The following is a 25679-nucleotide window of genomic DNA, read 5'->3' as shown; positions in this document are numbered from 1 at the left end:
GATTTATCCTATGACCATTGCACAGGGAAGTATTATAAAGGTGTTGGGAACAGCTAGTGTAGCTCTTACATACAGGTCCTTCTGCCCTGTGCCTCTCTCACTCCTCCTTTGCCACCTTTGCATGGCTGGCTCGTTTTCATCCTTCATAACTCAGCTCAGATGTCACCTATTCATGAGATCTTCCCAGACCCCCCAGTGAAGTAAATTCTCTCATGGGACTCTACACCACTGTTCTCTCCCATGGTTCACGGTTCCCTCTTCTTTTCCTTCATAACTCTTTTTTTTAATGTTTATTTATTTATTTTGAGAGGAGAGAAAAAGTGGAGGAGGGGCAGAGAGAGAAGGGGGAGAGGGGGCACTCATGTGCCTTCTCTGACACTCTCAGCACCTGTGGTTCACAGCATGACGTATCAGGGCTCTTGTGAAGGCACACAACTGTAGCTATTTTAAGAAAACACACATTAATAAAGAGAATCAAGTAAATTCAGAATCCTTGCAGAGCAAGTTCTGGCCTGGTGCTCCGAGAATGATTCCCAGAACACTACACAGTACTGACCCCCCAAGGAAGCTACTATTCCTACCACAATCTGGAAGCTGGCATTCAGGGAGTTGCCGGCCCAGTCTCTAGCTACAGGAATACACAGTTTGGGGTGTAATCTGGGACCAGGAGTTACTGCCCACACTCCAGGGCCATAATACATATGCTAGCTCACCACCAGCACAATGGATCCCTCTCAGACTGATGCCTCCTTTCCCCCAGACTCAATTGTTTTCTTAACTCAATTTTGAATTCAGGTTTACACAAGTGCACAGGACTGGCTAAACATAAATTACAATGGGAACCCCAGCAGTAGAAACATTGGGAAGTGAGTTTTTAGCTTTCCAGCCTCTGTAGTATAGGAAGACACACCAAGAAAGGTTTGGACAGATGTGGAACAAGCCAATCTCCCACCTGGCACATGGCTGCCCCTGCTGGTTTGTAAGCACTCTATGGCCATAAATGTCACAATGTCACTCATCTTCTCAATATGCTGAGCATGTTCTCCAAACATGAATAGTGTTATGGAATGAATTGAACTGAACCAAACAAACAGGAAAATCCTCATTTTGTACACTGTATGTTTCCTTCAGCGCTTGTTGCATTATGCCTCTTAGACCAATTTGTGTTGATTCATTTTCCCTATAGACCAGAAGTTCACTTCTTTGTCCCCACACTCATAATAGGTAACAAATGTTTGCCGACTGAATTAAAGGCAGAAACAGGCTAGAGGAGGAAGTTCTGAGTGCCATTTCAGCTTCAGGCAGCTCCTGCAGCTCCTGGAACAACCATTTCATGAACTTTTTGGATTTCCTGCCACATGAAGTCATCACCAGTAGGCTCCTAGGTTTCAGGTCTCCTCCATAAGTTGGAAGAACATCCGCTCCCATTCACTCAGCCAGGAAACATCCATTAAGTGCTTCCCTGGTACTGAGTGTGGCACCACTGCCTCTTCCTGTGCTTCTCTCTAACCATTTCCTCACCGACAAGAGCGTGTCAGGAATTTCAACCTCTGTGGCAGTGGAGCCCCATGGGTAACACATGGAGATTCCTACTCTACCTTAGAGTCTTTTAGGTTGAGAATGGCATCCATGCATCATTCAAAGGAGGGTTTCCTTACCTTTTCTGATTCCTGAAATATGTAGAAACAAACCAAGGTACCCAGAGGGAGTGGTGGACAGAGGTCCCCTTTCCAGCCATCTATGAATCAACACATTAAACCCTATTTCATAGGTCATCTTTCCTTTGTTTAGACCTCCTACTTCCCCTACTCCCAGACAAGTCTCAGTTCTCCCTCAGGGCTCAACCCAGGCCTTCCTCTGAACACCCAGGTTTATATTCAGTGTTTTCCTTCTCTGTAACACTCATTTCACTTGTAGCCACTTGTGTCACCCCTACTAGACTCTAAGCTCCATGAGGACAGGCACCAAACCTATTTGGTTTATCTCCACATCTCCAGCACCTAACTCATAACACATAACCAATATTATCAACTGTTTGTTGAATGAATATCTGTTGAGCCCACTAACTTTCATCCTCAGACAATATTTATGTAATGTTAGTAATAATTCTCTACATAGTTCAGTGGCTTATCAAACACCTGTATGGGTGAGTGTCCCAACTTTGGGGGGAAAGAGAATACAATAATATAATCATTACTCTCTACTTTTCAGAAAATAAAACACCATCCATCAAGTACTAACTTGACTTAGGTGGTGGAATCCGCAGAGGTCAAATGCATACCTGCATTAAAATTCTGAATGTGGGTCATGTATCATCTGCTAACCAGATGCTCTGACAGCTGAGTGAAATAGTGGTAGCTTGTAGAAAAGAACAGTGGAAAGAACAGGAAAAAGTTAAAGCCAGACCTCTATGATTTTTCTTTCCTCCGGTATCTGCTTGCAACCTAAACAGATCACTCTGTCTATTCTGAGACACTCAGCAATTTGACTCCAGGCCAGAGAGTTTGTGGAGCCAGTGAGCCTTTGCTTCTAAGAGGAAGGAGATGAGGGCTGGAACACAGGGGCACTATTATGTACATGCACACTCACATCTGGACAAATCTACACCAAGGCATGTGTACATATACAAAGTGAGCCACTGCACAAACAGGTGCCACACAGAAAATCATGCACATACACACTGATATGTGGTTGTGCACACTCATACACACATTTAAACATGTACCCAACACACAGATATCCAGCCACTGATGTGTACATCCAGCAAATGAAGTACACTTCAGTTATACACGGAGCTGCAATCTTGGACATGTGCTTATAAACGCACATACAGGAGCCTTGATGCACGTTTGGACACATGCGCTTATGAATGCACACACATACAACTAAACATGCACACACGACTCATAATCACTCTCAACTCGGTACACTCTCCTCGGTACACCGAGGAATTTACGCTGCTATAAGCTGTCATGCCCACAAGCATCCTCTGATCCACAGCCAGATGAATGCTCACGTGAAAGCAATACAGATGTCTCTTGAGACACAGGCACAAGTACCCACACCCTTGCAATCGCCTGAGTAGCAATCACTCTCGTGCATGTAAACCTTCAAATACACTGACAAGCTCTACACACAGACATGCATTGACACACTCAAGTTGTCACCAGCGCTGAAATTTTTTCCAAACCGATGCGGCTGCCAGAAGGAGAGCTCCGAGCTGCGGGCTGGCCCACGTGACCGGGAACCAAACGCTCCCGCCCATGACGGGATGGGAAAAGTATGCCTGGGGCGGGCGCTGGCCGAGCCGCTACGGCAGGAGGCGGGGACGCGGAGCAGCGCCGATAGCTTCGTGGCTCCGGAAGCCCCTGGACGTGGCCGAGACTGCTAGGGTGAGTATCGGCGAGCTACCCGAGCTACCCGCGCCCCCACCTCCGACGCCCTCCCGCGGGGTCGGAAAGCGCTGGTGGGAGGGGAAGGATCCGGTGCTGGAGAGGGGACATGGGTGTGTCCGCGGCAGGGAGGTGGAGAGCTGCAAACGTCCCCTCTTTGCAGGCCGGGCAGCCCCGGGATTCCCAGCTCCTGACCTCTGCTTTATGAATTATAACATGAATTAACATGTGCTGAGCGCTTACTGTATGCCAGGCTCTGTGCTCAATGGCTTACCTGGTGATAGTAATACCTCTACCACTGATTGAGCGCCTATTTTGTGCCAGGCTCTGCCAGCCCTCTGGTGTGCTGTTTCACTTCCATGACGACAGGTTATCCCCAGCTGCAAAAGAGGAACCAGGCTCAGGGACGTTAATGACTTACTCAAGACTGCACAGCTAGTAACTGGTGGTAAAGGGGATTGAACCCTGGTAAGTCTCAGTCCAATGCCCCAAGCTAACCATCATAGTTGTTATTTATGGAGTGCGTGATCTCATTTATATTAATTAAATATGTATGTAGATGGGCAAACTGAGTTCAAAAGGTACTAAATGGCAAGCTGAGGTTTGCACCCAATTCTTTACAACTCTCTTCACCCTCCCTCTTCCCCCAAACTACTTGTCTCCAAACCTTGTCTTACTGTGTTCTTATTTCTCCAACCCACTGACACGGTCCTGTTCCAGGACTGTATCTCTCAGCTGAAGGACTGCAATGGCCCCCAGTGGTCTCCCAGTCCGCTTCTCTCCCCCAGCACCACAAAGCCTTTGCACAATTTCAGCATCCTCTACTCTTTGGCCACAAGACTCTCCTACCTGAACCCTTCAAAATTTCCCCGTCTTAGACCCGCCATCTCCCAGAGACCTTGTTGATCCTACCCAGACCTGTCCCTACCCCCACCCAACCAGCAGCAATAGCAACAAATCCTGCATACGTCAGCCCATGGCTGATGCTCAGTTAGCATTGTTCAAAGTCTGTCCTCTCCTCTCCCCACCCCCTTCTGCCCCCTCCCCCGTCTGCACAGTTCTTTCCTGTTTTACTCTGTTATCTGGTAATTGTATCCATTAAGTCCACTTCCAACTGCTAACTCCTCAGACCCCCCACACCTCTCAGAACATCACTACTACCCTTCATTCTGACGTATCAAGTGTGCCACTGAGTTTGCTTCTTCCCAAATGTCTGACTTCTCCCCATCTCCTAGCAGGGACACCAAACTTGCCTACCTTCTGATCCTTAAATGTTAGGGTTACATTTTGTTTTAAATGACATAAAACTAACAACGCTCATCACAATTCAGACAGTACAACAAAGGGGGGGGGGGGTGAAAAGTAAAAGCCCACACACCTGCTCCTAATTCTGAGAGGTAACCTGTTTATCAAGAAGCTGTGTCCTTTCACAAATTCTGTGTGTGTGTGTGTGTGTGTCCCTTTTTTTTTTTTTTTTAGCTCAAGGAGAATCATCCTTTACAGTCCATGCTGCAACTTGCCTTTTTCACTTTGTGTATGTTGGCCGTCTTTCCATCTGCACGTCTGGACTTACTTTATTCTCATAAAGGCATCACAGTGTGTCATTGTACGAGTAAATTGAGGTCTCTTCCACAAGTCTGGGGTCATCTCTGAAGCTATTCTGCCTCCATCAAATAGTCAGCAGGTTCCCCCAGGAAGTGACTGCTTTCTCGGCAAATCCCTCTTCTTCCCTATCTTGCTCCTCCTCATCCGTTGATTGGACATAGGGGACTGAACCTTCCTTCCTACAGTACCAGGCTCTAGTGCTGTCTGCTCCCAAATGTTCAGCATAGGCTGATAGTCCATGTACACGCTCACGGCTTCCCTCACCCTTCCCCCATCAGAGGCTTGCCAGCCGGGTTTGCCTCTGTGAGATGAACTCCTGCATAAAGCAGATTTCGGCTCAAATTCTATTCTAGGTTTACTTTTGAAAGGAATTCTATGCCAAGTCTTTTTCCAAGGAAATAATCCTCCTTGGATTTGTGCATTGCTGTGAATGGCTTACCTCTATTAACACACACATGCATGTGCGCACACACACACATACACACACATAGCTGCCCTGTTAGTTAAGGCTTTATGCTCATGGGTCCTGTGCCCAGCGCATGGTAGAGGGACATGAGCCCTGGTCCCTGAGTCAGCAGGCTTGGGTCCCCTCCCAGCTTTAACTGGGAAAAAATGACTTCACTTTTCTGAGCCCTGTTTTCTCTTCTGCCAAGTGAGGATGATAGTATTAGCCTTACTGAAGTGTAAAGACAGTAAAAGGAAAAAAGGAACATCAAAGCTTTGAAATCAGAACACATAACATACATGGAGAACACCCTTTTCCTCTAGGCCACAGGTTGCCAGCTCAGATGCCAGCAGGGGCCGTGTGTGACACCGAAGTAAGCAGAATGCATGTCGTTTGGGAGTGGCAAGGACTGTGGGCACAGAATGTAGGTCCTATGTAGTGGTCTGCTAGGGCGGCCATCACAATACCACAGACAGGTGACTTAACAGAAAGTTATTCTCAGAGTTCCAGAGGCTAGAAGTCCACGATCAAGGTGAGGGCCAGTCTGGTTCCTTCTGAGGCCTCTCCCCTTGACTCGCAGATGGCCACCTTCTCTCTGTCCCTCACATGGTCATACCTCAGTGTGCTGTGTCCTAATCTCCTTATAAGGATGCCAGTCATAGTGGATTAGGGCCCATCCGTAGGACTTTATTTTCCTTTACCTCTTTAAAGGCCCAATCCCCAAATATATAGCCCCATTCTGAGGTTCTGGGGGCTAGGACTTCAACATATGAATTTGGGGGAACACATTTCAGCCCGTAACACTTCATCTCAAAGGGCAGTCAATTGGTGCCCTGCCAAATGTTTTTCAAGGAAATAATCCAGATTCTCAAGAACACCTGGAAATCTTGATTTATTTTTTATTTTTTGCTTTCTCCAACAACCTTTCATTAACCTGTTTAAAAGTGCTGAAGCGGGGCGCCTGGGTGGCGCAGTCGGTTAAGCGTCTGACTTCAGCCAGGTCACGATCTTGCGGTCGGTGAGTTCGAGCCCCGCGTCAGGCTCTGGGCTGATGGCTCGGAGCCTGGAGCCTGTTTCCGATTCTGTGTCTCCCTCTCTCTCTGCCCCTCCCCCGTTCATGCTCTGTCTCTCTCTGTCCCAAAAATAAATAAAAACGTTGAAAAAAAAATTAAAAAAAAAAATAAAAGTGCTGAAGCTCTTAGGTTTATGGTGATGGCTTTTTAAATATTTTTTTAATGTTTAATTATTTTTGAGAGAGACAGAGAGACAGAGAGAGAGAGAGAACAAGATGGGGGGGGGGCAGAGAGAGAGGGGGACAGAAGATCTGAAGCAGGCTCCACGCTGACAGCACAGAGCCTGATGTGGAGCTCAAACTCATGAACTGTGAGATCGTGACCTGAGCCAATGTTGGGGAGGCTCAACCAACCAAGCCACCCCAGGTGCCCCAAGTTTATGGTGATGACTTTTGAACTTCCGTGAGCCCATTGAGCTTCCATTGAGCTCTTCTCCCAGTGCTTGAGAACCCTGTCCCTATCTACTTCCATCTCTTCTCTGGCCCCAGGGCTCTTCTCCCCTGGATTCCTTGGCTTCTCACCCTCCTCCTCTGGCAAAAAGTCGTCGGTGCTGTCCCCATGCTCAGTCCCTCCCAGGTCCTTTCTGGTGAACAACTCAGGCAGGTGCAGGTGTGTCATGCTGTCCTCGCTGTCGCTCACAGCTGCTCCGTGATCACTGGACATGGGTTCCCAGAAGGCTTCTCTCGGACGGGGTGGCTTGGAGCTATGCATCTGGTCTCTCTCCTTTTCCTTTTGTGCAAGAGGCAGGCAGACGGGCACACATTCCATGCGCTGCTCCTGGCACTCTTCTCACAGCTCTCTGGTACCTCTGGCACTGGGTAGGCCTGAACAGGTGCTCCAGGGACTTGTTGATGTGCTGCAGGGTGAGTTTGCACAACAGCTGGGATGGGTTCTTGGTGCTGGGCATGATATGCAGTTCGGGGAGGTGCAGGCCAGCTGCCCGTATTTCTTGCCACAGGTGTAGATCTGGTGCTCAGGCAGAAGGCAGGGCAGCTCGTGCCGGTGAGAGAGCATTCCCTTGCAGGCATCAGGCTCCAGCCAGACTCTGATGCCCTTGCCCAGAAATCTTGATTTTAAGATAAGACCTCCCACGGTTTACACTGACAACAATTTCAAGTGAAAAACAAAACCAAAAAAGCATCAGTCAGTGGTTTACCTAAGGCCACCGATAAGCCTCGGGTCTAGATTATCATTCCCTCAGTGGCAGGGCCATCCTCCCTAGCTTTTTTATTTTTACTTTTTTAAGTTTTATGTATCCATTTTGAAAGGGGGTGGGGAGGGGCAGAGAGAGAAAGAGAGAGAAACCCAAGCAGGCCCTGGGATCATGACCTGAGCCGAAACCATAACCTGAGCCGCTCAACAGACTGAGCCACCCAGGTGCCACATTCCTCCCTAGCTTTTTAATGCCTTCCAACCAGAGGTCAGTGCACACTGCAGTGTTAATAAAGAGCTGTTTGCTGAATGAGTAAATTCGAAGTTTATAATCCTGTTTAAAGTAGGTTACGCATAGGGGCAGCTGGGTGGCTCAGTGGGTTAAGTGTCCGACTTCAGCTCAGGTCATGATCTCGTGGTTCGTGGGTTTGAGCCCAGTGTCGAGCTCTATGCTGACAGCTCAGACCCTGGAGCCTCCTTCGGATTCTGTGTGTGTCTCTCTCTGCCCCTCCTTCACTTGTGTGCCTGTGCTCTCTCGCTCTCACTCTTGCTCTCTCTCCCTCTTAAAATAAATAAATAAACTTTAAAGTAGGTCACACATACAGAAATCCTGGACCTTTGCATTTGTGCTTTGTTGTAAAATCATATCAGCTGTTATGACTGCCTTCCAGCTGTTTACCCCAAAGTTCCCAATCGTTCAACTCCCCATGCTCACACTTTACAGAGGAGGAAGCAGAAGACCCAGGTCTGCTCAGTTAGCCTCCCATAATATCGTTATATCGTATCTCACATTGTTTTCACTTATTATCATTGTATCAGAATACTACTACCATTAAGGAGTGCTTACTGTCGCCTGGTTACTGCATTATCTCATTTGATGTTCACAATTATTCTACCAGAGAGGTATGAGAGATCTAATAACTCAGGGAGACATGCCTAAAGACCTCAAACAATTCAAACTTATGTAACTCAAAATGCAGATATTTCTGTTTACCTATTAGAATAATGCTTGTCATGTGGCTCTGGCAGAAGCACGGTTTACAATTTACAATTTACAATTCACACTGCCTTCCAGGGTTCTTGACAAACTTTTAATTTGGGGATTTTGAATTATTTCAGATTTTACACATAAAATGAAACAATAGATATTTTTCTATCATGCTTTTTCAAATTCAAATGGTTTAAACAAGACCATGCAGTATGTTTTTTTCCATTTTACACATAAGGAAACTGAGGCCCAGAGGGGTTAAAAAACAAAGGTCAAACATCTATAACATGACTCCTAAGCACCAGACCAGCTCTGTGCTTCTTGAAGGCCAGCCCCGTGTCAGGTCTTTAGAGTTACTGTGAATACCTGTCAGGGCCTGACTGGGACTAACTCCATGGAGACAGAAAGCCCAGAGAAGTCAAGGACAACTTGGCCTTTCCTCCCTAGCCCTTCAGAGTTCAGAATTTGTTCCTCTCCCTCAGCTCCTGGGTCTTCAAGTGTGGTGCCTTCTATACTATTCCAAGGGATCATCTAGCCCCCAAATTTCCTTCCCTTGCCTTCTGCATGGTTCTGGATGCCCTTTGGAGAGATAGCTTGTTTTAAAGACAATGGAGGTTCAAGGCTTGCTTTCCAAATGATCACACAGGTGTGCCAGGCTGGACCCTCAGTATAACCACACCATGTGCCCTATGAGAGTGACAGTCACATCTTTTCATCTCCGGAACCTCAGTGTCTGGCCTCGTAGGCGATAAGAGTAAGTGACACCATTTACTGAGCATCCATGTGCCAAGCCATGGTACCAAGCACCTGACACCCCATTTGGCCTCCTGTCACTTGATGAGCTGAGCACTATCCCATCGATTCACCTCTTTGTATTACGGAGCATGAACACACCAGATCGCTCAGTGACATGGGGCCAAGGCAGACAGCCCCATCCCTCCCTCAGGACACAATGCAAGGGCGGGAGCAAAGGTCAAGCCTCCTCTCTTTTGGTGGCAACTGACAGAAACACAACACAAACCACCTTAAATGAAAATGGAGAAATAGAAGAAGGCAGGGGCTCCGCCTGAAATGCCACAGGACTCAGAGGTCAGGACTGTTTTTCTTCATGAGTTCAGTTGCAGTTGGTGACAATTACAATTTTAAACAAGGTCTTAATTTTTGAGTCATGCTTTATTTTCAATATCCATTATCTTGTTTGATCTTCAGAAGGAGAAGAAATAACAATAATAGCTAATGCTCTTGTATCCCTTATCACATGCCAAGCGTTGTTCTAGGAACATTCTAACCTCATAACAACCTTCTAAGGTAGGTACTATTATTATTGTCCCCATTTTGGAGAGGAGGAGGCTGAGAGAGATAGAAGAAGTAATATGTAACAGGTCCCACAGCTGGTTCATGGGATCTCAACTCAAGCGGCTGTGTATTGAGCTGATACAGTAGCCACCACGTGGCAGGTGAGCACTTGAAATGTGGCCAGTCTGAGTTCAGATGTGCTGCAAGTGTAAAATACACACCGGGACTCCAACACTGTGTGCTAGTTTACAAATATGAAATGCCTCATTAATAATTTTTACACTGATTACATGTTGAGATGATATTTGAGATCTGTTAGGCTACATAAAATATTAAAATTAATTTCACTGCTACTTTTTACCTTTTGAACATGGCAATGAGACCCATTCTGAACGGTGGCCACACATCATATTCCTACTGGATAGCGCTGCTCAAACACGCTTCCCGGCACTCCGGCCTGCCACTTGAAGGCTGGCCTCAGGACAAGCTGGATACAGGGCTCGGAACACCCTCAGGCCTCCTTCCCTCCCCTCACATCTGGCACATCAGCTGCATTCTTCTAGCTCACTGGAGTCCTTGGTCTCCATGGCAGAAAACAACTGTGGGCAGCTCCAAAGTTGATGGCTTTGTGCCCTCATCGCACAGGCAGCTGAGGCCCAATGTGAAGCAGCCGGGGACCCGGGGTCGCGGGCAGGCCCCTTGCCCCCCACGTCACATCACATGCCATGTTGGTTGGTTTGCAAGGGCTTGGGTGTGTATAGCAGAAGGTCTACCTCTGGTGTGAGCACAGTGGTCACCAGGCTGACTTCCCGTGTGCCTTTGGCAGGGCAAGCCCTGCGAGATCCTGGCCCCTGGGATCTCATTAGGTCGCGCTTTGTCCTCGGATCTCTTTTTCTACACTGAGCCAGAAGCGGGGAGTGGAGGAGGAAAAAAACAGCAGATAAAATAGTTTCTGGGGCTTCTTGGCAAGTGGACCCCATACCTTTTAACCTTCTGCGTTAGGCTCTGGCTGCTGGAGTGCTTCCAAATCCCAGGAAAGGGGCCTTTTCTGTGAGCACCGTGTGCAGAGCTGCTGCCAGCCCCTCTCCTCCAGGCCGTCTGTCAGCTTTTCGGAGAAGCTGGAGAGGGCTGTTTGCAATTTGCTTCCTGGAATTCAGGGAGGGCATGGGGTGTTTTTCATTATAGAATTCTCACTCCCATCAAAGGGAAGTTTCAGGGAGCTTCAGCCTCAAGCAAGCCCCACCCCATTGCAGCCACCAGCCCTTCCCTTTTAACCCCAGAGTCTAGGAGAATTGCTAGCTGGGTGGGATTCACATACCCTCCCCGGCCTAGAACTCCCCCAAACACTCCAGGGGCTCCTAGTGGGAGGTCGGAACTGCTTGCTCTTAGTTCAGAGACAGGCGGTGGCAATTACAACTTCGGGCTCTAACTTTGGTATCATGTTTGCTTTCAACATTCGCTACCTTGTTTGATTCTCAGAACAGCGCTGTAAGGCAGACAGTGTGAGTGTTACTACCTCCATTTTATAGGTGAGGCAATGGAAGCTCAAATACAAGGACATGACTTCCTATGGTCACATAACCAGTAAGTTACAAGACTAGGGCTGGGACCCACATCTTCCGATCCAAAACCGGTCATCTCTCCCTATTTCCTTCACTGGCCAAGTGTGGCTTTGTCATCTGCACAAAGCAAATGACAGTTGTGATCCTGTTGCCCCTGATTAGGAGTGTTTTGTTCAGGCTGTGGAACAACTCTGGGCTGAGCACGTCCTATGTGCGGGGCAGGCACAGTGCTGGGCTCTGGTAACATAATAAAGAGCAAGACAAGCAGGGCCTTGCTTTCCTGGACCTTCCACACCAGCGGGAAGACACAGTTAGTGGGTCGAGAAGCCAATATAATCACAATAATCACAAGGAAAAGCAAACCAGAGGTGGGTGAGATATTTTCGTTCTGCGACCAGGCAGGTCTCTCTGAGGAGACAGTAGTACAACTGAACCTTGAAGGATGAGGCAGGCAACTGTCTGTGGACTTCACAGGGAGGAGGTTAGGGTTGGGGCAGAGCTCACAGGGAGGAGGTTAGGGTTGGGGCAGAGCTCACAGGAAGGAAGTTAAGGTTGGGGCAAAGTTCTCTTCAACTGCTGAACAGTTAGGGTCTGCACACTGGGCTCAAAGATTTGAGTACGGCACCTCATTGTTCCTATAAAACTCCAGGAGTTGGATATATTATTACTTCCATTAGATAGTTGAAAAACTAAGTGGGTGGGTTTCCCATGGCTTGTTTTTTAATGTCTATTCAGAGAGAGAGACAGACAGACAGACAGAGACAAAGACAGAGAGAGATGATCCACAGCTCGCTCTTTGCTGAGAACAGAGAGTCTGATACGGGGCTGGAACCTATGAACCATGAAATAATGACCTGAGCCAAACTTGGAAACTTAACCGATGAGCCACCCAGTTGCCCCTGGTTTCCCGTTGCTCTTAATTGCAGAGTGTATTACTACCACTACCTGTCAGTGTGTCAAAACCTGACAACCAACAGGCCAGATTTATTTAAGCATAATATGTATCTTCCTGTCTCCCAGGCAAGATGACTCAGAATTCAGCAGCCTCGCTAAACGCTCAGGACAGTGTCCCACTCCGGTGTGGTCAGCAGGACACCGATGTCCCCACTTGTGGCCCTTTTCTCGGCACAGTCTGGGCTGAGGGCCCTTGGGAGTGAACCAAGGGCTGATGTCCTGGGGGCCAAGGGCAGAAAAAAGGAGGAAGGCTCATCCCCCTACATTAGCTCCTAGTGTTTTCCTAGAACATGTGTATCTGAATCTTTGGTGACTTAACTGAGAGATGAGAAGCCCAGGGACTGAGCAAATTAAAACCAGACTGAAGAACTTCATCCAAGTTTAGTACCTCATGATTTCATTCTGGGAGGTTGACCTACTAATGTATCTTTTTTTCTACGACAGGAAGACTGTCATGCAGCCTTCTTACTCAGCTCCCACCAGAAAGGAGAATTTAGGAACTAAGATAGCTTTTAAAAAGGTGAGGAAGAACCAATACTTTTTTTCTCTCTGATCAATTGAACAGATACTTATGGAACACCTGCTGTGTGTAAAATGTTCTGCAAGCTCTCTCCCCAGAGTGAGGGTGGGGGCCCCCTGTGCTTTAGGAGGTCAGGAGGAACAAGGGATTAGAATGAGATCTGGTTTGGGTTGGAAAAACTGAGAAAGGGAGAAAACGTTTTTGAATCCAAGGACTCCTTTTGGATTTAGTCCATCGCCTTGTCTTCTCCTTGCTGTGGATTTTCTTGAGGGTAGAGTGTGGATCTCACTCATTAATCAGGAAAAGATTTCTCCAACACTCCCTGTGTGCAAGGAAGTTGGAAGACCTGGGGATATAGCAGGACCAGCTGGGGTCCCTGCTCCCATGGGGTTTCCACTTTACTAAGAGAGAAAACAGGCCCAGTAAGCAGGTTAACAAGCAAACACAATGAATACACATGCGTTGTTGTAAGGGCTAGAAAGACACAGACGAGCTGAAGTCCAGAGGGAGAGCTGTCTGAGAGGGCATGTCAGGGAAGGCCTTGGAGGAAGTGACATTTAAGCTGAAACACGAGGAATAAAGAACCAGGGAGCCAACAGGGTGCGGCTCCTAGGCTGGCAGAACAGAGCTTGGCCTAAAGGAGGTGGGGTGGCTAGGCAAGGGGGAGCAGGAGAGGCAGGGGGAGCTGGGACGGGGGCGGTGACAGCAAAGACCAGGTCATTTAGGGCCTTGTGGGCCACGTCAGGGTTTCCAATGTTTGCTATTTGCAGCCGGCAACAACTGGAGTAAGACCCTAGGAAGTGATGTGGCTGAGTTATGGTTTTGAACAGTCCTTCTGGCTTCACATGGTGAGTACGTTTTGGGGGTGGGGGAGGGCGTGGAGGGAAGCAAGAGACCAGCGAGGAGGCTCCTGCTGGGATTAAGCAAGGACTGAGCCGCTGGGGCTGGGGCTGTGCTTTGTGCTGATTTTTTGGTTCAGCTCATGGGAACACCCTATTAACACTCCAAAGGGACTTGTTGATGTCAGGGCCAAGGACCCCCAACCCCCACCCCATCACCTTGACTAAGCCACGTGTGGGCCTCTCAAAGGACAAGAGGTTTTTCCCAAGCATTGATTTCCTCAAGTATCCTGAGGAGAAAAAGCATCACTTCTACATTTTCAGTCATGTATTATATATACACAGGTGTATATGTGTATGTGTGTGTTTACAGGGGTGTGTGTGTGTATGTGTGTGTGTGTGTGTGTGTGTGTGTGTGTGTGTGTGTGTGTGTAAACTGATATGAAAGAAATCTCTCCATTGCTATGTGTGGCTTTGGCAAATGCTTCAAGGTCTCCTCTGTGATTCGGAATATTTAGGAGGAAAATCTAAGAAATGCTGACATAATGGAAAGCATTTGGGCATTAGGGTCAGCCAAACCCAAGTTCAAATATAACTTCTGCCATGAACTAGTTGTGTAAATATGAGCAAATTAGCCTCTCTGAGTTTCAGTTTCCTCTTATATAAAACACAAAAATAGCAGGGGGAAGGGAGAGAGGTGTAATAGATGAAGTGTAGTCTTCAGAATCCCTCAGACATGGGTTTGAACGTAGTCCCCGTTGCTCCAATTGTGTGACTTTGGGTAAATAATTTCACTTCTCGAAGCCTCTGTTTCTTCCTCTGAAAAATGGCACAATAACTTTATCACCCTCATAGAATTTATTATAAATGCCAAAGAAAATAATTCATGCAAAGAGCCTCACACAGTGCCTGGAACATTGTAGGTGTCTAATAAAGTCAGTTTACCTCTGCCTCAGTTTCCCTGTCTGTAACTAAAGGGGTTGGTCTGTTGGGGCCCTCCTCAAGTTTCTAAATTTATTTAAAAGAGCTTGGAAGAGGTAACCTATCTGGATTCTTTGGGGGGCTCTGGCTCCCCTCCAAGCATCTAGCCCCCAGGTTTGCTTACCACCATAGTGTGGAGAGTAGGCATGGGGACCAGACTCAGGAGGGTGAGAGCACTGTCTGGGAGCAGGACTTTTTGGAGCCTTGTTTTTCTTGGAGGTGTGCTAGAGGCAAAGAGTCTCTCCTCTCCCTCCAGAATCTAGTCTCCCCGCCTTCATTTCCAAAACAGTTCCTGGCTCAGACTGCGGGAACCACCAGCCTCCAGCTCTGAGAAATCCCTTCCTCCCTGCCTGTTCCAGAGCCCTGCTGCTCCACCCAGCCACTGGGGCCTGCTCTGGGCCAGCTGTCATCGAGCAAGATCCCCTGTTGTCCAAAGAGGCAGAGGTAGGCAGGACAGCAGACCCTGCTCCCTCTTTCTGGGCTTGTATGGCTGAGAGTGATCATCAGAAGAGAGAAGGGGGCTGCAAACTGAAACAGATGCTTCCTCTCTCTCCTTCCTCTCTCATCTAGCTGTCTCTCCTTCCTGCCTTTCTTCATCTAGCTGTTTGCATGACTCTGGGAGACTCACTCCCACCCACTTCCTTCCTCCCTGTCCCTGGTCCAAAATGTTTGCAGTTGCAACTTTTCCAAACCATTACAAACCTGCTTTGAGAATTGAGTTTCTCTTGTGGGCGCCCAAATGTGTCACAGCTCACAAGTAACAATGACAGTTTTCCAAGACTCTCATCAAGCAGACCAGGAGAGGAGATGGAGATACCTGGGGCCTGGGAGCGTTGGGGACACGGTTCTCTGAAAGTACATCATGCATATGACACTTCCAGCGTGTTCACCAGGTCTGCCAACCTCCTCTACTGTCATTTAGGCCAACCATGTTGAGTACATGTGACACCAGAGGCACATCAAACTGTAACTTAATTTTTGTCTCCTCTGCCCCTTTGTGATGAAGCCAGGGAAGCCCTGGCAATCCACTCCCATCAAATCCAATCTTCAATCTTTATTCAAGGGTGACACTTCCTCAGCAAAGATGTGAAGCTGGCAGGGCTATCCGCTCCCTTTCTCAGCTCACCCCTTTCCAGGCTGAAGGAAGGAGAGATAAGGGGACAGGAAGCAGGAAGGCTCTTCATGCTTCTTGGCAGAGACAGGGACTGAAATGCTCTGCCTCTCTGGGCCTGGCAGACATTGAAGCTGCCTCTTTCAGGGGTGCCTTTTGCTGGCTCCCTGGGGTTGCTATATTGGACTCTGACTGTAACAGCCCTGAAGCGGGCACACACATTCTCTGTTTGTTGGCAAGTCCAGGCCTCGCCCTTGGCCTCCGGCTTTCTGGTGTCTGCCCTGCATGGTTATCACTGCTGGGGCCCCTCACTTTCTGTCCAGACCCCTCTGGCCCAGGCTGGCTCCCACTGGGGAATGTCTACTGCCTTCCATCTCCTGGAGAGACGAGAAGGCAATTGGCCCCCTTCCCATGCTCTCTTTCCCCTTTTGTCCAGCCAGTCTCTCACCTTCCAGCTTTCTCACACAGGCCTCAGAGGCACGGCCACTCTCCCTCCCCCTCCCAGGGACACAGGTCATATTTTTAAATCCTTGATCTGCCAAGAGCACCAGGAGTCATGGAGTGGGCTCACACTGTTCCTTTGTCGATTCTTTGCTTTGGCCTGACCACTCCATTTAGCATACAGCCTCTCATGAGTCCTGGTGCCCAGGTGGAAGTTTTGATTGTAACACTCTCTTACACTCGCTCTCTAAGTCTTGCTTTTCCCCCTTCTTGGAGACAAGTTGCCCAGAGCTCACCTGTGCCCCAGTCCAGTTCTCCTTCTCCATGTGGGGCCTCAGGCCTTCCCTCCATTCCAGCAGATGCCCTTCCCCAGGGTCCTTGGTGCTGTGCTCCTGTCTGGGGCTTTCCAAGGTCTCTGTGCATATTTGGTGGGGGGGGTGGGGGTGGGGGAGAGGGCCTGCCCGAGAGTCTTTAAGAACGGGTGCGCAATGCCACAGATAACAGTGCTCTTGATTAAAAAGGGTTACTAGAAAGGGCTAGGGAGGCATTAAAGATAGTGAAATAATTTACCAGACTGAAATAATTTTCTTGACTTAATCAGGATTAAAGACATTTTAAAGACAATAACTTTGTTATTATATGACATAATGTTATTGAAAACAGCATCTAGTACTAAATCACCTCTCCCTGGCCAGGGCCCCATTATGACACCTATCTAGAGAAACCATCTGAGGTCCAAACAAGGTGAGCCTTGGCTGGAACTAGAACAGCCCCTGCATCTGGGGCAGTACAGCACTGTGGTCTCCCCTCCTCTCCCTGGCAGAAGAGGCCTGGTTTTCTCTCCCCTTCATCTGTCCCCAGGGTTAAGGATTCTGGAGGGGCCAGGAGGACAGGTAGAGTCAGCCTGTTTCCAGAGGCAGCCTGAAGTCTGGACAGGCTCCTAGGACCAGGGCAAAGCAAGGTTGGAAGGAAAGGGAGGTTGAGGGCCCAGGAGGAGAGGGGGCCTGCCAGCACCACAGCACCTGTTGTTTGAAGGCTCTGGTTACGTAGCCCAAAGCAGTGCAGTCACAGTGGAGCCAGCAAGGGTTACATATCTGCGAGAGGGCAGGTTGAAGTCTGAAAGGCTCAGCACCAGAGGTGAAGAGACCTGAGAGACCATCTAGTCTAGTGATTCTCAAAGTGGGTCCCTGAACTACCAGCAGCAGCATCACTCAGATACTCATTTATAATGCAAATCCTCCAGCCCCAGCCCAGACCTACTGAATCATAAACCCTGGGGGCGAGGCCCAGCAAGCCAGGTTTAAACAAGCCCTCCAGGTGAGTCTGACCCACGCAGAAGTGTGGGAACCACTGACCTAGTTCAAACCCCTTATTGCTCAGGTGGGAAAACAGACCCAGAGAGGGAAGAGGTCTTGCCTAAGGTGACAAAGCAAGCTACACTTTGGAGCTCATCCCCACGGGAAGAAATCATGCCTGGAAAGTTCGTTCTTGAGAGAGAGGCTGTTGATTGCAAAGTGACCGAGCCAATTTATTGAGAGATCTTGGTCAAGTTGCTTATTCCTGCTCTGGACCAAAGCATCTGTGTCTTTACGTGTGGGTCTGGGAGTGCATCATTTCCGAGCATATAACACTCTGGCTTCTGGTGATCATGCTACTGCAGCCACCAGCCTTGAGGACACAGTGCAAAATCAAAATACATTGAGACTTGTAACATTTCTTTAAAGATGACTTCCCATACCACTTTTCCAGGAAGCTCTTACAGGATGGGTGCAACCAAACTGAGGGATTTTTTAAAAATTGTTTTTAATTAAACAAAGAGAGAAAGACCTAGGATTCCTAAAACAGGAGATATAACCCAGGAGAGAGGCAAAGACGATCTCCACAATGATCATAAAGAAGAAGCTAGGATGGCAACTGGTTAGCATGTGTGGGGATCCAAACAGGAGGATGGGGGGCTCCGGGACTTCTATCATCAGGGAAATAAATGGAACAAATTATCTGATATATTTGATAGTGTGGAAAATAGTGACTTAGGGAACTAAGCCAAAGAAAAAATTAAGTTAATATCTCCAGTAAGGAAAAAATGTACAAGAAAGGACATATAATTATAGTACAGTGCTTAGCTTAGCAATAAACAATACTCATAATAATCCAGAGTGTAAATTTTGATTTTATCACAAATTATATTTTAACTACATGAGGGAGAAGAAATCGGGGCTAGGGTGTTGGAAGGGGGCATATTCTTCATCTATCATAAATGAAATTCAGAAGATAATGTCTAAAATTGATAAATAAGGGGCACCTGACTGGCTCAGTCGATAGAGCATGCAACTCTTGATCTCAGGGTTGTGAGTTCAAGCCCCATGTTGGGCGTGCTGCCTACTTAATTAAAAACTTTTGCGGGGGGGTGCCTGGATGGCTCAGTCACTTAAGCAACCGATTCTTAATTTTGGCTCAGGTTCGTGATTTCGAGCCCCACACTGGGGGCTGGCAGCACAGAGCCTGCTTGGAATCTCTCTTTCTCCCTCCTCTCTCTGCCTCTCCCCTGCTCGTGCTCGCTTGCTCACTCTCTCAAAATAAATAAACATTTAAAAATTTAAAATAGTCTTTAAATAAAAATAAAAACTTTTTTTGATAAATAAAAAACCATATACACAAGAAGAAATAGCTGAAAGGATTTGGGGTAGGGTGTGAGGTTAAGGATAGGTAGGACTGGAGATCACAGTTTTATGCTGTGTGTGACTTATAATATTATTTGACTTCACAAACAATGTAAGTGTATTATTTCACTTAATTCTTTTTTTAATTTTTTAATGTTTATTTTTGAGAGAGAGACAGACAGAGCACAGGCTGGGGAGGGGTAGAGAAAGAGGGAGACACAGAATCCGAAGCAGGCTCCAGGCTCTGAGCTGTCAGCACAGAGCCCAAGGTGGAGCTCCAACTCACAAACCACGAGATCATGACGTGAGTTAAAGTTGGACGTTTAACTGACTGAGCCACCCAGGTGTCCCTTCATTTAATTCTTAAAAAAAAAAAAAAAAAGTATGCATTATAGCCTGCAGCAAAGGGGCACACACTGTGAATCTGGCCCGTCTGGCTCAAACCCCAGCCCTGACACGTGCTAATTGCAGGAGTTAGGCTTGTTGTTAAAATTTCTGGGCATCCACTGCCTCACCTGTGTCTCTCTGGTAAGGATGCTCTGAGGTAAGTAACGTACAGAAAGCACTTAGCCCATGCCTGGTGGCAGGAAACACTTAGAAGAGAGGCTGCTACCATGACCTGCCGTGCTGCTCGGGTCTGGGGCACCTTGACTCAGAACCAGAGCCTCAGTGCTCACCCGGCCATGTGCTACCCTGAGTCCCCCTGGAGAAGCAGCATAGTTGCAAATCATCACCTACAATTCAAAGTATTTCTACTTGTGCCACGGACTCGAATGAAATCCTAGCTTGTTTCTTTCCGCCCACTGCTCCTCCCAATCGGCCTGACTGGGCCATTAGGTCCTACCTCTGTTTCAGCTACACTGAAGGACAGCAGTGCGATGATGAGTGCCTCACCCCCAAGACTTCTCCAAAGTGTATTCTGCGTCTGTGACTCGGTTCATCCAAATATGTCCTCAAGACATGAGAACACTGTCCAGCCACTTGTATATGATGGAAGAGAGAGTCTCTTCCGGCCGCCTCCCCTCCTCCCCTGGTTTCCTTTCTGACTGACCACCAATCAGCTCACAGCTCTTTTGCCTTCCACAGGTGACCACCATGATCCCTTGGGTATTCTTGGCCTGTGCCCTCCCTTGTGCAGCTGACCCGCTGCTTGGTGCCTTCGCCCGCAGGGACTTCCAAAAGGGCTCCCCTCAACTTGTCTGCAGCCTGCCTGGCCCCCAAGGCCCGCCTGGCCCCCCGGGAGCCCCAGGGCCCTCAGGAATGGTGGGAAGAATGGGCTTTCCTGGAAAAGATGGCCAGGATGGCCAGGATGGGGACCGGGGGGACAGCGGAGAGGAAGGTAAGAGGCCCAGTGCCTGTCTCTCCTATTCCTGCCTGGGGTTGACATCCTCTGGCACAGAGGGAGTTTAGTTATGAAAACCGGTGTGAATCCCATTTCATTATAAACCAAATTAATGTCTTTTTAAAAAACAGAGCAGTGTATTCTCCTGAAAGGAACAGTAGGTATCAGATCTTGTGTTCCTTCGCCAGCCGCACCATTGACTTGCTGAGTTGCTTTAAGCAAGTCTCCTGATATATGATTCAGAACACCTTTGGCTGCAAGTGACAGAACTCAATTCATAGCCTTGAATGGAATTTATTGGCTCATGCAACCAGGAAGTTCAGGAGCCAAGCTTCAGCAATGGCTGGGTCTGGGAGCTCAAAGCTGTTGTCAAGGCTCTGCTTATCTGTGTGTGTGGGTTTTGTTTTCACAAAGGCTGGAAGTTTTGAAATGGCTACCAATGGGCTCGAGTCTAACTCTTCATGGTTTGATCCACAGAGCAAATCTCAGCATGACTAATCCTTCTAAATCGTATAGGTATCCCGGACCACCAATCCTTTTGGCCATGGAGGTGAGGTACTACGATCTTCCAGGACTGGGTCATGTGCCCACCCCTGGTGTGTGTGAGTGGGTGGTGAGTTGGTCATTGTGGCTGACAGCCTTGCTGGGACCACACGAAGTCATGAAGGAGGAGATGCCAGGCAGCCAGCAGACTGGACAGTCTCTACAGGCCCTTTCAGCCTTGACATTCTTTGTCTCAGAACTTTTAATGTCAGCAACATCCCTAAATGTATGTTTTAAGCAGTAGGGGAATCATAATAACTTTTATTTGTATGGCATTTTAACGTTGACAAAGCACTTTTGAGTATGCTGCTCCACTGATTGTCCATACCATGCTATGAAGGAGGTATTCTTACTATCCCCATGTTACAGATGAGGAAACTGAGGGTCAAGGGTGATTAAGTTGAGAACAGCACGTCATGGCTGCGAGACCTGAACTCTGGAAACAAACTTGGGGACCTGTTTTGGTGAATTAGTTAACCTTTCTTCATTCCCCAGCTGCTTCATCTCTAAAATAGAGATGATAACAGCACCTACCCCACAGGGGTCTGATGATGATAAAATATGACGTGTGAGGCATCAGCCTCAAGTAGATGTACAATAAATGGTCATCTCCCCTTAATTGATTGCTGAGATCATGTAATAGGCTGGTACCTGACTCCAAATCTAGACCTTCTCCTACCATACTAAATTAACTCCTCCAAAGCACCTCCTTCCCCACAGAATAACTATATAAATAATGGTAATGGCTTTGACTTGGGGAGGTATCACAGTGTGTCAAGCACTCATGTCATGGTATCCCATTCCATGGGATACCCCAGTGGTAGCTTCAGTCTGGACTAGTGCTCCAAGCAGGGCCAGACCGAGTTTTCCCTGACATTCATCTTACAGGTCCCAGAGGTGGGAGGGTATCTCTGCTGTTGACTTTTTCTCCTTGATCAAGAGCCATGAGGATATAGGCTTGGCCATCTCTCCTGCCCATGCAGAGAGTCTCTGCTGAGAATTAAGGCAACACGCCAAGGAAGGTGGTGTTAAGAGACAGAGTCCTGACCTGCAAAGCTGGGCCACTCTGGGACAAGTACAGGATATCATCCAACCACCTCTCCCTGACATACACATACAAACCCATCTCCAAAAAGGTCTTAAAAAGTAAAACCAGCTTTTCTTGAAGTTTCTTGAAAAGGTATCAAGAAGGAGGTACACCACATAACACACTGTAGAACTTCCTGATAAGCTTTCTTATCTATTTGTCTCACCCCAAAATCTCCAATTCAAAATGACTCAGTCTTTATTCCTCCTCACCTTTCTCCCTCTATTAAAGCAATAAGTTTTGCTTATTTTTATTTTTTCATGGGACAGTTTTATAACCTGACTTTTTCCCCATGTAAAATTTTTTTTAATTACAAGTAATACACAAATAAATTCTTATGGTAATATATTCAAACAATACAAATAAAGCAAGAGAGCTCCTTAATTCCTACCCTTCTCATCTTCTTCTCACTTTCCAGGGGTAATTACTATTAATTGGATAGATGTATATCCTTCCTGGTCTTTTTCTACATAATTTATATATGTGCATAGTAATACCAGGCATTCATTGCCAGGCCCTTAACATAAGCAATCTGCTCCTGAAAATTAAATGAGAAATTTCAGTGAGAAAATGCTCTTTTGGAATCTATTTCCCAATTACGTAAAATAGGAAAAATTTAAATGCATTACATGTTAACTCAAAAGTTTAAGACACAGTAAAATGCCTACATATATGCATATAAGAAGCAAAGTACCTTTTTAGAATGAAAAATGCCTACAGCATTGCTTTTTGATCACCCAGTTCATTTGGTGGTTACAAACAGTCACCTGCGTACAATAATACTAGGATGACTTCTGGCACCAGCAAACTTCAGAAGCAGGCCCTCGATTAACATTCAGCAAACTTCAAACACCTACACCCAATTCTGCCAGTCTACCAATTGTACCAATTATACAAGTGTATTTAGATATGACTCAAATCTTTACCCACTTTTGTTTTGTTTAAAATGATATATTGAATTTAGGGGACATAAATAGACATGTTTCCTGTATAATCATTAGCCAAAAATACTGTATTGAGAGAAATGCACATGTTATGAAATCTGGGTATAAAAAACCAAGGGTCATTCTACAGGGAAACATTACTTGGGGAATGTTCTTCAGGATATGCCAACTATATTCTGTGAGTGTTTACTATGGGCCAGCAACTCTCCTATGCACTTAAATGGTTGTAGAACTAGTTCGTGTTGTGGTTTCCTTTCAACAAAAAAGTTTCAGTCACCTGCTTTTTCCTCTCAACAGTGTACTTTAGAGAAGTTTTCAAATAGTACACATAAATCTCCTCACTTTTTTAAAACTCCTGTATAGAATTGCACAGTATGGGTAGACCATAATTTTGGAATCATTTCTCTTTGAATGTTTATTTATTTTGGGGGAAGAGAGAGAGCATTTACAAGCCGGGGAAGGGCAGAGAGACAGGGACTGAAGATCTGAAGCAAGCTCTGTGCTGACAGCAGAGAACCTGATGTGGGGCTCAAACTCACGAACTGTGAGATCATGACCTGAACTGAAGTCGGATGCTCAACCAACTGAGCCACCCAGGTGCCCCATGAATCATTTCTCTTTCGATAGGCATTTAGTTGTCCCTAGTTTTGCTATTATAAACAGTGCTGCACTTAAACTCTTGCACTATGGACAGGGACCTTGTGTACTAGGCAGGGCTCTTACTAAGATTGATATGTTGAAGTCAAGAGGCTTCTTCCAATTCTTTTGTCAACCCATTTCCAGCACAGCCCATTGAAGGACTGGTCTGGCAGGCAAATCAGACTCTTTCCTAGAAGGCAGGGAGAAGGAAAGGGGTGAACTGTTATAAGTTATTCTTTTTTGCCCTGATCTACAGTGGTTCTGGAGGGCAAGTATCACCATTCCCACTTTCCGGATAAGACTGGGAGAAGTGCCCCAGGTTATACCAGCAGGATTTGCATCCATTTCTATGTGACTCCAAAGCCTTCTTGCTCTTTCCATTACCCAAAGGCTCCTGCTCCAAGGATGGAAAGCCAAGGCCCACAGCCTCTGCCTAGTTCTGTGAAGGCCCCTCCATAACACCAGCTGCTCTGTCTTCCAGGTCCACCTGGCCGGACAGGTAACCGGGGAAAGCCAGGACCAAAGGGCAAAGCCGGGGCCATTGGGCGGGCCGGTCCTCGCGGCCCCAAGGGGGTCAGTGGTGCCCCGGGGAAGCACGGCACACCAGGAAAGAAGGGGCCTAAGGGCAGGAAGGGGGAGCCGGGCCTCCCAGGCCCCTGCAGCTGCGGCAGTGGCCACGCCAAGTCTGCCTTCTCAGTGGCAGTGACCAAGAGCTACCCAAGGGAGAGGCTGCCCATCAAGTTTGACAAGATCCTGATGAACGAGGGCGGCCACTACAACGCATCCAGTGGCAAGTTCGTCTGTGGTGTGCCGGGGATCTACTACTTCACCTACGATATCACCCTGGCCAACAAGCACCTGGCCATCGGCCTGGTGCACAATGGCCAGTACCGCATCCGGACCTTCGATGCCAACACGGGCAACCATGATGTGGCCTCGGGCTCCACCATCCTGGCTCTGAAGCAGGGTGATGAGGTCTGGCTGCAGATCTTCTACTCAGAGCAGAATGGGCTTTTCTACGACCCTTACTGGACTGATAGCCTCTTCACAGGCTTCCTCATCTATGCCGACCAGGACAACCCCAATGAGGTATAGACATGCAGGTGTTGGGTCTCCAGGGAGGTAACCAGATCGTGGACTTCCAGAATAAGACCCCTCAACTCTCTTCTGAGTGGGAGTGGGACCTCCCAGCCTCGGACATTCCTCCTCTGCCCATTGTTTCCTCCATCATTAAATCCAAGCTTTTTTATTCATCCTCCCACCTCTCCATTCACTAAACTTTTTTTTTTTTTTTTTAATTTTTTTTTTTCAACGTTTATTTATTTTTGGGACAGAGAGAGACAGAGCATGAATGGGGGAGGGGCAGAGAGGGAGGGAGACACAGAATCGGAAACAGGCTCCAGGCTCTGAGCCATCAGCCCAGAGCCCGACGTGGGGCTCGAACTCACGGAACGCGAGATCGTGACCTGGCTGAAGTCGGACGCTTAACCGACTGCGCCACCCAGGCGCCCCTTCACTAAACGTTTTTAGTGTCCACTGTGTGACAGGCACTATGATATGCTCTGGAAGGTGCCTCTGTGAACAAGATAGACAGAGGCTCTGTCGTTGTGAGGCTTACATTCTAGTAGGAGATACAACTTACAAATAAACAATCAAAGAATATAATTATTGTTCCAGGATGGAGACACACATGCCATGGTCAAGAGTAACAGGAATTACTACTATAGTAATGAGACAAGGAAGAAGTTGAAACTGTTTTTAGATTTTACTTTTTTAGGTTTTCTTACATAAGGTCTATAAATCTTAAGTGGACAGCTCAATGAGTTTTTACACATGCACACAGCTTGTAACTTCCATGTAGGTCACGAACAGAATATTTCCCCCTCTTCCACTCCCCAAGGCTCTCTTAAGTGCCCTCCCAGTCAGCACCAGGAAGAAGTTATTTGTTTTCAAGTTTACTTATTTAGTTTGAGAGAGAGAGAGAGAAGAATAAGAAGAGAGAGAGAATCCCAAGCAGTCTCCACGCTGTTAGTGCAGAGCCCAACGCGGGGCTTAATCTCACGAACCGTGAGATCATGACCTGAGCCAAAACCAAAAGTCAGATG

The 25679-nt window shown here is 47.4% G+C and overlaps 1 protein-coding gene and 1 pseudogene across 7 annotated transcripts; one reads left to right on the top strand and one right to left on the bottom strand.

Moving 5' to 3' along the window:
• The first annotated feature begins 3266 nt into the window (after positions 1–3266).
• On the top strand, positions 3267–24827 carry C1QTNF2 (C1q and TNF related 2). Of its 7 annotated transcripts, none has more exons than XM_040443783.1 (6): positions 3283–3392; positions 3717–3860; positions 12912–12987; positions 13758–13835; positions 20106–20358; positions 24056–24827. In XM_040443783.1, the coding sequence occupies exons 4-6, from the start codon at positions 13791–13793 to the stop codon at positions 24667–24669; spliced, it is 912 nt and encodes a 303-aa protein (XP_040299717.1). In that variant the 5' UTR covers positions 3283–3392; positions 3717–3860; positions 12912–12987; positions 13758–13790; the 3' UTR covers positions 24670–24827. The 7 variants fall into 7 exon arrangements, with proteins under 7 accessions (XP_040299710.1, XP_040299717.1, XP_040299730.1 ...); XM_040443792.1 differs by having other exon boundaries at positions 3287–3392; positions 3762–3860; XM_040443796.1 differs by lacking the exon at positions 12912–12987.
• Positions 3744–8122, bottom strand: LOC121041753 (surfeit locus protein 2-like; annotated as a pseudogene).
• Positions 24828–25679: the final 852 nt, after the last annotated feature.

The sequence above is a fragment of the Herpailurus yagouaroundi genome, unplaced genomic scaffold, assembly GCF_014898765.1.
Source record: "Herpailurus yagouaroundi ecotype Mexico unplaced genomic scaffold, PumYag 29, whole genome shotgun sequence".
Taxonomy (NCBI): Eukaryota; Metazoa; Chordata; class Mammalia; order Carnivora; family Felidae; genus Herpailurus; species Herpailurus yagouaroundi.
This window is presented reverse-complemented; position numbering and strand designations above follow the sequence as displayed.

What these genes read in the sequence shown, in the direction of transcription:
- C1QTNF2 (XM_040443796.1), top strand. Translation starts at nt 13,791, where the DNA reads ATGTGGCTGAGTTATGGTTTTGAACAGTCCTTCTGGCTTCACATG. An exon ending in AGTCCTTCTGGCTTCACATG is followed by an intron (nt 13,836 to 20,105) that starts GTGAGTACGTTT and finishes TGCCTTCCACAG; the next exon opens with GTGACCACCATGATCCCTTG. An exon ending in GGGGGACAGCGGAGAGGAAG is followed by an intron (nt 20,359 to 24,055) that starts GTAAGAGGCCCA and finishes TCTGTCTTCCAG; the next exon opens with GTCCACCTGGCCGGACAGGT.